General features: G+C 42.5%; 3 protein-coding genes across 5 annotated transcripts; 2 read left to right on the plus strand and 1 right to left on the minus strand.

Moving 5' to 3' along the window:
- Positions 1 to 79: 79 nt before the first annotated feature.
- LOC129585846 (actin-binding protein WASF3-like) lies at positions 80 to 2,453 on the plus strand. Its single transcript, XM_055478731.1, has 5 exons — positions 80 to 531; positions 590 to 743; positions 825 to 927; positions 1,078 to 1,894; positions 1,980 to 2,453. The coding sequence occupies exons 1-5, from the start codon at positions 264 to 266 to the stop codon at positions 2,153 to 2,155; spliced, it is 1,518 nt and encodes a 505-aa protein (XP_055334706.1). The 5' UTR covers positions 80 to 263; the 3' UTR covers positions 2,156 to 2,453.
- LOC129585808 (NADP-dependent malic enzyme-like) lies at positions 2,361 to 6,510 on the minus strand. 3 transcript variants are annotated; one of them, XM_055478697.1, is made up of 13 exons: positions 6,194 to 6,510; positions 5,635 to 5,746; positions 5,171 to 5,329; positions 4,792 to 4,916; positions 4,632 to 4,707; positions 4,404 to 4,565; positions 4,225 to 4,328; positions 4,008 to 4,117; positions 3,848 to 3,945; positions 3,560 to 3,782; positions 3,264 to 3,406; positions 3,032 to 3,202; positions 2,361 to 2,964 (listed from the first exon to the last, which is right to left on the minus strand). In XM_055478697.1, the coding sequence occupies exons 2-13, from the start codon at positions 5,737 to 5,739 to the stop codon at positions 2,674 to 2,676; spliced, it is 1,767 nt and encodes a 588-aa protein (XP_055334672.1). In that variant the 5' UTR covers positions 5,740 to 5,746; positions 6,194 to 6,510; the 3' UTR covers positions 2,361 to 2,673. The 3 variants fall into 3 exon arrangements, with proteins under 3 accessions (XP_055334672.1, XP_055334662.1, XP_055334653.1); XM_055478687.1 differs by having other exon boundaries at positions 6,171 to 6,510; XM_055478678.1 differs by lacking the exon at positions 6,194 to 6,510 and adding an exon at positions 5,862 to 6,155.
- On the plus strand, positions 6,366 to 10,068 carry LOC129585835 (pre-mRNA-processing factor 17-like). The gene is made up of 13 exons (XM_055478721.1): positions 6,366 to 7,198; positions 7,334 to 7,420; positions 7,483 to 7,687; positions 7,750 to 7,886; positions 7,986 to 8,082; positions 8,212 to 8,426; positions 8,550 to 8,697; positions 8,753 to 8,874; positions 8,935 to 9,068; positions 9,127 to 9,203; positions 9,274 to 9,374; positions 9,452 to 9,495; positions 9,643 to 10,068. Exons 1-13 carry the CDS (start codon positions 7,058 to 7,060, stop codon positions 9,818 to 9,820), a joined length of 1,686 nt encoding a protein of 561 aa, XP_055334696.1. The 5' UTR covers positions 6,366 to 7,057; the 3' UTR covers positions 9,821 to 10,068.
- Positions 10,069 to 10,242: the final 174 nt, after the last annotated feature.

Here is a 10,242-nt window from a genome sequence, read left to right on the forward strand (position 1 = left end):
ATTGGTGAGTCACCCAGCCTCACGCATAGCTGGGTTGAATGAAAGCTGTGCGTCGATCGGTACTTCTGTACGATCAGCGTTCATTCTGGGCTTGCCATCAGTTTTGATGAATGGCAGTCGTCGTGCGGGAAGTCAAGTTTACAAACGAGGCCGTTCTTTCGTGAGCGTGATCTTCGCATTTTCTGTTAGTAAATTTCAGTTGTAAAAGCCTGCAGCTTTTTTATCTATGGTAAACTGAAACCATTCCGTAATTATTCGAAGAAATGCCGTTGACAAAGCGTTTAATTGAGCCTACGCATGTCAGCCGCGAACGCATTCCAGCTGGAATCAAGAACGAGCTAGAATTCGTGACCAATAACACTTTGGCCAACATAATCGTGCAGCTAAGCAATCTCAGCAAACATGCTGAGGATTTGTTTGGAGAACTGTATTCGGAAGCAATGGGATTCTCTCAGCGAGCGGCATCTCTGCAGAATCGCATCGATCGTTTGAGCATGAAAGTGGGAAATCTGGACTCCAGCATGGAAGAAGGTAACGTGCCTCTGGTATTGCAGTCGGGGAGCTGCTGTCATTTGTTAATTATCTTCAGTTACATTGCATGAGATCAACCAGAGGAAACAATTTCGGAGCTCCAACAATTGTGAAGATCGTGTGGTGTCGCGTGAGACAATGCCCAATGCGATGAAAGATCTGTACGAGGCATCGGACTCGCCTCCTCCATTGAGCAAACTTGACCCATACAGGTAAGTCTGTGTATGCAGATGCTAAAGTAAGTAACAACAAAAACAGTTATTTGTGCAAACGTTGAGCAATCACTATTTTAGAACCGATGGAAAGGAAGGGCTGAAGTTTTACACGGATCCTGATTATTTCTTTAATCTGTGGAAACATGATATGCTGAAGCAGCGACCAGACAAAACGAAAAAGGTAAGATTTCATTTGCAGAAATATTTAGATTTTAGAATTTAAAAAATGCATAGCAGTAAATTCAGCAAATCAATAAATTTATTTTTTTCTATCATAAATTCAGCCATTTTTAAATGTCGCGATGATTTGTTAATATATTTGCTTTCACAGCCTGGTCGATCGCGCACGCCTAGTGAAAACAAAAGCACCCGTCAACCACGCCAGCCACAAAGCCACCTCGAACAGAAGCGTGCGAAAGCCATGGCCCAGGATGCTGGCTACATTTCCCCGGAAATTCCCCCTAACACTGCTGCTGCACGTTCCAACTACCCGTTCGCTACAGATCAATACGGACCGGTACACAACATCCCCGCCGCGGCCAGCTACGATGCGAGTCGGTACGGCACCATTCGCAGCGGTAATCGTCCGGGCCGCTTGGACATCCCGCCGACATATGAAACTGTAGTGGGCGGCATGGAAGAAACCGTCCACATGGTGGATTACCGCGGACCTATCGCGCAGGCCATGATGGCACAGTCTCCGCCGCCAGCGGAGATGACCATGCGTGCCAACCCTAACACCCGCGGCACACCCACACGGCCCAGTCAGCCACCACCGGCACCGCCGTCCAGCGGAAGTGGCACTAGCGTGCGCTCGACGCCCACACCCGGACGGGAGATCCTCCCACCACCGCCGCCTGAACTGCATGGCCGTGAATCTCCGCTGTCGCCCGCCGACCAAGATTTCCCGTTGCCACCGCCGATCATGCCGGCGGTGCAGCATATGCCAGCCAGCGGTCGCGCTGCTGGGCCACCTCCGCCGCCGCCCCCACCAATTGGAGGTGCAGTCACTGCTCCACCAGCGCCTCCGCTGGCGTTTGAGAAGCCTGTGGTGCAGGGTTCTTCAACAACAAAAGCACCAGCGCCGGTGCAAGTCAGCAATACCATGTTGGATGCACGCAGTGATCTGCTAGCAGCAATTCGCAAAGGTGACAGCAGTTTGAATTTCAGTAAACAAGTACTATACGGATAATGGATTACAGGAGTTCTGACAGCCATATTGTTTGTGTTTAGGAATTAATTTGAGAAAGGTCGAACAACAGAAGGAGCAACAGTCGGCGAAACTGGACGAGAAAATATCTTCCCTGCACAACGTTGCAGAAATCATTGCTCGGAGGAAGTATTTGCATCATTCTGAGTCTGAATCGTCGGAGACTGAAGCAGATAGTGACTGGGAGGAACATCGGTAGAGGCTTCCGTCGTAAGAAGACTCGCAGTACAGAATTGATCACATCAGCAGCAGCTTCACTTAATGGTTGAGTTGTGGTCAGTCTTGTGAATCGCTAAAGTTATAGTCGACTGCATAGACTGCCTGCAAAATTCTGATTCTCTTTTTATTGTCTTCTTTTATTGTGTAAATGTTCGTAGCTTTTTAAGAATCATTTTAATTACACACAGCGGTAATTTCAGTTCATTCATGCAGCCACACCGTTTCGTATTCCATTAAATCGCCTTCGCTGCATTTCGATCTCACAGTTAAGAAGATAAAAACTGGTATAAGTTAAAAATTACAAATGCATCGTACGCAGTAGAGATGCCATTTTCAGCTGCATCCAAAAGCAACAAACTTCTAACAATTTCTATTTGAACACTCAACACATCTGATTTTGCTTCCTGCAACCTCACACAGTACCGAAAAATTTAGGAACATACATAGGGAATCTACAAATTACCATCACAAAGCTTATAGTCATAGTTTCACTGCATTTCACACTAAGTCACCGAACTTCGCAAACTCTTCGTCGCTCGGTTCCCAGCCCGCTTCCTTCGGCCAGTCGTACATAATCGGCATGAAGCTATCGTAGTGATAGCTATATGTTTTGGATTTGATGAACTGTGCCTTATCTTTAGGCTCCGGATCCAGTGACGCGGTTCCATCATCATAAGCTTCCTGCATTGTTGATACAGCAATATCGAAAGAAGCTGATCGGATATTGGCCAGAGGGGGATAGAGCCGGCCAGCATCGAGATCACCAGCTGTAACCATACTGGCACAAGCCTACCAAAACAACAAAATCATCACCTTGTTTTCGGAATTCATATTCGAGGTGTAAATGCAGAATTACCCTTGCAGCGTGCAAGAACACCTTGTCACTTATATGCTTCATTCCACAGGCGATGGCACCCAAAGCAACACCGGGGAAAATGTACGCGTTGTTTCCTTGACCAGGACGGTATATTTTTCCGTTGTAATTCACCGGATCGAAAGGACTTCCCGAAGCAAATAGAGCTCGACCCTACAAATGCAATCCCTTAATTCCCTTTAAGAATTTGTATAAGAGTATTGCAGAACCATACTTCCGTATAAGTATATGCTTCCTGCGCAGTGCATTCGGCCTTGCTTGTGGGATTACTCAGAGCGAATATTACTGGTCGCTCGTTCCATTTTGCCATATTTCGTAAAATCTGTTCCGTAAAAACGCCCGCTGTCGCACAAGCACCTGCATAACAGAAAATAGCGGTGACAGTTTTCATGAGAAGACAATAAAGCCGCGCAATGCAAATGCTGTAGCAATAACTAACAGCAAAATCTACGCAAATATGACAATGCTGCATCTAGAACATCAAAGCTAAGACAATTTTACGGATATTACCAATCAAAATCGATGGCTTCACCATTTCCACGGATTTCTGAAAATCGTTCATATGAGGCAAGTTTTTCGCAAAACGTGCCTTGGCGCCAGACATTCCAGCCGGGCGGTCAAGGACAATCAATCCATCAGCATCATTCATCCAAATCCTGTCAACTGCTTCTTTCTCAGGCAGTCCTTCTTCCATCATTTGCAACACCAAAAAATTCGCAATACCACAAGCAGCCTACAATTACGTCTATTTGTAATATGCATCGATGGTTTTGATTTCTATTTTTTTTCCTAGCATACCGAACCGGCTCCCTGGAAAAATATGGTATGGTCACGCATTTTCTTGCCGGAAACCCTCAAGGAAGCCAATAACCCCGCTAGTGCAACACCAGCGGTACCTATAAAGGGTCGAGACAGTGATCATCAAAATTGTTTTCACATACGATGGACAAATCCGCACCTTGAATGTCATCGTTAAAGGTGCAATAATGCTTCTGGTATTTATCCAACAGTCGTTGAGCATTAACATTCGCAAAATCTTCAAACTGTATGAGAGTATTCGGACCCCATCTAGAAAAACAGCAAAAGAGACCTGGTATTAGTAAAACCTGGAAAGTTTTTTACTTACAAGACCAAGTTTCAGGTCAAGCCCTAGTTATGCATTCTAAAATGTTTACCTCGCAGTCACCGCCTGCATAAATTCATCAATCAATTCATCGTAAGCCGGGCCTCGTTCTCGCTTTTGCCGTAGTCCAATATATAATTTGTTGCTGAGTAAAGCCTACAAAAATAATTGACGTATACCAAAACGTAAACCTAATATTTAGAAATCCTTTAGAATAGCATGTAGATTTACCTCATTATCTGTTCCAACATCAAGACAGATAGGTAAACACTGATGAGGCTTAACACCACCCAGTGCAGTATAGAGTGCCAGCTTTCCAATGGGAATACCCATGCCAAATGCTCCAAGATCTCCCAACCCAAGGATACGCTCACCATCGGTAACAACAATAGCCTGATAAGATACGGACAGGTTAGCTAATTAATGTCATGATAAGCAAACACATTGCCGGCAATCTACTTTGACAGCTTCTTCCGGCCAGTTGCTCAAAATTTCAAACACGTGCCCGATATCATGGATGGTTATAAACAAACCTCTGCAAACGCAGAAAATTACCAATTACCAGTATGGCTCGGCTTAATATCACGAATATTTCGGTATTAATGTGCAATTCACACACCTTGGACGTCTATAAACCATCCCAAATTTCTGGCACGCCAAGCCCACGGTGGGAGTATAGACAATCGGCATCATCGATTCCACATTTTCACTCAGAAGTCGGTAAAAAAGTTTTTCGTTTCGGTCCTGCAATTAGAATTTTAATTAGTAAGCTAGATTACATAGCTTGCATTTGCAAATATAATACAAAGCAGCTTAAACTCAACAGAAACATTTCAGCACAGTCATGACCATCCAAAATTTTACCTACCGACAGTAAGTGTATGTGTACTCGTATGCATGCCATTGGGAGTCAAAAGCAATTATGGTACTTGTCATTACCTCTACAAAGTTCCACTTAAAACCATACAACAAAAATACAGCTTCGATGCAAATAATACCTGCAATGCGGACAGGAAGGAATATTTATCGAGGTCGGTTGGTGTACGCGTATAACTCTGCATGGTGCGATACACCTGCTCGTCCTGCGTTAAAACAATTGGCGGCAGAAGTCCGTGGATGCCCAAAATCTGACGTTCTTTCAAGGAAAATGCCATACCCTATCGCATTTTCAACGGTTAAAACTGTACAGTAAACCACATTTGCAATGATTAAAACAATAACTTACATAAAAAATAAATACTGCAAATGTAGGTATTTATCTGCACACTTCAGTTTTATAACCGTTCAACGTGAACGGAAATTTCGGAAATGCAATCTCCCCGCAAATTAACTGCCATTTTAAACAATATTTCAAACAATATAAGACTACCGAAATAACACAGCGAATAAGTACTGTAGTAGTTTAATACAGCACGAGTATGTACCAAGTGAAAAGTAACGTATTACTAGTACTATAATCAACCTTATTTAGTCTGGGGTTCCGAAGGATATCCACTCCGCGGTTCCGCAGGCCCAGAATAGTGTGATCTTTCGAGATTGCACGTAATAGAGATCCGACCCGAACCATTTTATTTCTAGAAACACGCGAAACAGAAATATAATCAAATACATAAACCTGAGTAAACAATGAACTAATTGGTATAAAGCCCGCGCTAGCATTTGGACTGTTGAAATTTACGGTTTATTTACCGTGAACAACAAATTTTAGATATCAACGGGGCCATTTTCGCTGCAATCGACTGCACAACAATTTGTAAGTAGTATAGCTTCACAATATTACTTTAATATGTCATAACAATTTCTAGTCTACACAAAATTAATTATAAGGTTTATTACGGTATCACTGATCACAAAGCGCAGTTACGAAAGTAAGCAATCACAGTGATTAAGTAATTTCATTAACTGCTTAGCATAAATTCCTCCCAGCTAGAGACTTTAGCACTGGAAATAAGGCAGTGCTCCTAGCGAAACTCTTGCTCTGAAAACCATAAATTATACCTGGTTATTGATCAGATTCACACCTTTTGTAATAATCAGGTTTCGGTCGATAAAGCGGATAAAGCAAAACAATCACAACGATATCGCAATCTTCACAAAAGAATTGTACGTACTGACGGTACAAGTACAGAAGTGCGAGGGAAAAAATCCATCACATATTGCAACCGTGAAAAGCTCTGATTACAATGAAAAGGTTATAAGGTTATAACATACTGAATCGTCGTACTGATTAGTTTGCGTCAAACTTGCCAAAGAAATAACTTTTGATTTTTGAATGCCATAATCTATCTGTAGAACAGCAACAATTAATTATTGGTCCCAGACCACCCCCTTTGGCCCTTTCCCAATATTATGTACCTTTCAACCATAAGGTGTATAAATTCAGATTTATATAGCCAAGGTAACCGACCACCTTGGTGGTAAGTGTGTCATACATCGAATCTTAAGTGGTCCGCCGTGGCAATGCGAGAAACGAAACCTAATCACAATCCGTCCCGAAGTAAAAAAGCAAAACACTACTATATACAACGAACTCTTTCGAGTTTTTACGTTTTAGTTTTTTCGGTTTTCGGTTCTTGTAATTAGTCATTACGCAGGAGCCAGTACGCATTATTTTTCCGAAGTTTTGGCCATTCCTGGTTTTTAATAAGAACTCCAGTAGTTGTTTTTTTAAAAGTTTATATCTGGCATTTATAGCGTTCGTTTTGCGCTTTTGAACGTTTGCTGCTTCCTCAATCTTTGTGCGTTTGAGTCTGTGGAACTCATATTATTATGCGCTTTTGAGCTTTTGGGAAGTTGAATGGCGTTTCCGTTATCGGATTTTTCTCCCCTTTGAAATCTTAACCGGGCGTTACTTTTTTCTTGGAGTCTCTGTTGATATCGCCAGAATGTCTGCGCTTCGGGCTCTTCACATGTACGACGACGATGAAACCGAAGGAAGCTCCTCAGCAGAACAATCTTCTTCGTTTGCTGCACCTTCCAAAGTCTTGTCTCTTACAGTGGAATCTGCTCCGATCGTCAAATACAAGGTATGAGTAGCAAGTGTTTTAAGCATAGTCTGACTTAAGAAAAAACAAGGTGTAAGAAACAAGACGAAATCAGATTTTTCCCTCTAATAGTAAGCAGCTTGCTGTATTGTCTGCACAGATACGCTGTATTTACAGAACGAAGGAAAATCATCTACTATTGTCCGCTCGCAAACCAAGGAGCTGCAGTATAACGCCAAATTTGACGATGTTTATGCGCCTAATGTACGTCGACTAACTGCTCTACAAGATGCGGTGTCCCGTAACGGTTTTTTTTCCTGTCATAGATTGGACCAGAAAATCCATTCTTGTCTGCGCAACAAAAAGCCCCTAAAAATACATTAACAGGCTTTGTTGAACCTGCTGTTGTCAGTGGTTTTCAGTTTGAAATGCAGCGGCGGAGTTTCGCTCAGTTGGGTTATGCGCTGGATCCCAGTTTAAGCGACGGGACAAAAATAATCGGCAATGTGGGAGAAGCTGAAAGGCGAAAAGGTAGTTACTGGGAAACATTTTTAATGCTATGCGTTATTTTTTTTAATGTATTTGTATTCCAGGAGCCACGATAATCGATGTGGAAAAAACTAAGTTAACACGAAAACGAGCCAGAAATGACAATGCCGAAGATCTGGATAATTTCCAAGGGCCGTGGGCTGGTTTTGAAGACGAAACAACCACGTCTAAACCCTCTGCCGTATGTCATTATTGTCCCTGGTCGAAAAAATTTTTGGGATGCTTATTGTTTGTTGCAGTTGGTTGAATACTCAACCTGTTTTATTTTGGAAATATGTAGGAAGACATGGAAGAAATTCAGGAATTCCTCGCCAAGAAGAAACGTCGTCAGCGCACACACGAAGAGAAACCACTCGAGGAAACATCGCAGCTACATAGTAGGTTTGGCAACCTACGAATTAAGTTTTGCGAAAAATTTTTCCGTTAATCGGTGCATCAGGAAAATGGTTAAAAACCTGGTGCTTTGATTACGTTTAACATGAATTCATCCCCTTGGCTGGTTGCAGTTAAGAATGCTTACGACTATATGGGCCGTTCCTTCCTCCATATTCCGCAAGATGTTGGTGTTAATTTAAGATCCGAGGAAGCTCCGGATAAGTGCTACATTCCGAAAAATCTCCTTCACACATGGGCGGGCCACAATCGCGGTGTTGCTGCCATCCGGTGGTTTCCGAAATCGGGACACTTGTTGCTTTCTGCAGGAATGGATACGAAAGTTAAAGTATGGTGTCTTTTTGTTGGCATTTTTAATTGTCAAAACTCCCCGGGATGAGTGCAAATAGTTAGCGAATGCTATGGATCTCGACTGAAAAAATAGGCAGATGGCGTTTTATTGCTGATTTAGTTATGGCAAGTTTACGGTGACCGTGAATGTGTCCGTTCCTACGTCGGACATCGCCAAGCTGTGCGTGACGTAAATTTCAACAATACCGGGACACAGTTCCTCTCCTCGGCTTATGACAGATGGATAAAATTATGGGATACGGAAAAAGGTTGGAATATTAGACGTCTGGAATCGAATGGTGTGACAAAAATGAAATTCTGTAGGCGATTGCATTGGGCGATTTCAGTCTCCGGCGAAGAAAACAGCGTATTGTGTAAAATTTCATCCCGACGAAGACAAACAACACTTGTTCGTGTGTGGAATGCAGGACAAGAAAATCTTATGCGTACGTTGGATTATAAATTTATTGTCTATGAGCGCAAATTTACAAACGCATGCTTTGCAGTGGGACACTCGATCTGGAGAAATGGTGCAGGAATATGATCGTCATCTGGGAGCAGTTAACACCATAACATTCATCGACGATAACCGGAGGTTCATTAGCACATCCGACGACAAAAGTGTCCGGGTCTGGGAATGGTGATTTCGCTTTAGAGTTAATTAAAGATGTCTTTGAAATGAAGAGGTTTTTCTGTAGGGATATCCCTGTGGACATGAAGTATATTGCCGATCCAGGAATGCATTCGATGCCCGCTGTTACTCAGGCACCTAATGGTACATATATTTTAGCATCATCAGCTTTGATATTATCCGTATAATGGCATCATCCATTATTGTATTTCAGGGAAGTGGTGTGCTATGCAGGCCATGGATAATAAATTGATGATATTTTCCTGCCTTAATCGATACAAATTTAACCGCAAGAAAACTTTTGGAGGACATATGGTGCGTGCACGTTCTAATTACGCATAATCTATTGTTGCCTGTGAATTACAAATACCGAACCCTATTATCCCCTTTAGGTTGCCGGTTATGCTTGCCAGCCTGACTTCTCACCGGATATGAGGTATTTAATGACATTTTTTAGCTTTACGTGAAATTGATCTCGATCCAAGCCATGCTCGGGGGCACCGAGATGTTATTGTGCAGAATCACAAATTTGCCGGATTTTGGTAGTGCTGTACACACGGTTCGTTGACGGGGTTGTTTTTAGTTACATATTATCGGGTGACGCTAATGGAAATATTTGGATCTGGGACTGGAAGACCACTAGAATATTATCCAAATGGAAGGGCCACGAAAAATGCTGTATATCCGTACTCTGGCATCCTCATGAAACATCCAAAATAGTCAGTTGTGGATGGGATGGTGCCATTAAATTGTGGGACTGAGGTATCTCTCTCCTGTAATATTATAGAAGCATTTCTCAGATCGTTAGTTATTCTTATTTTCTTATTACAACCTGTAAAATTGTCTACTTCAGCTGCGCTTATTGTTGTATGCTGGTTTGATGTAACTGCCCGTAGCGTGTGCAAATTTATGGTTGGCCACAACTGGCACTGTATTGCAGACCACAGTTGTGCAGTTACTTTTGAATGGTAACTGATACTTGTTTCGGACAAAAAAGAAAACTGATAAGTATTCATTACATATGGTATTATTGTTTGTAAGTATATGTTACTCATACAACTCGAGAGTAAGCAAAAATAAAGCGTTTATGATCTTGATGCACGATTTGGAGAAAAGTCCTGGAGAGCCGTCACCGGGCTGCCATTATGTGTTGCAGCGCCTGAAGGAAACCCGGTTTGTTAAT

This window comes from Paramacrobiotus metropolitanus, unplaced genomic scaffold, assembly GCF_019649055.1.
Source record: "Paramacrobiotus metropolitanus isolate TYO unplaced genomic scaffold, Prichtersi_v1.0 Parri_scaffold0000002, whole genome shotgun sequence".
Taxonomy (NCBI): domain Eukaryota; kingdom Metazoa; phylum Tardigrada; class Eutardigrada; order Parachela; family Macrobiotidae; genus Paramacrobiotus; species Paramacrobiotus metropolitanus.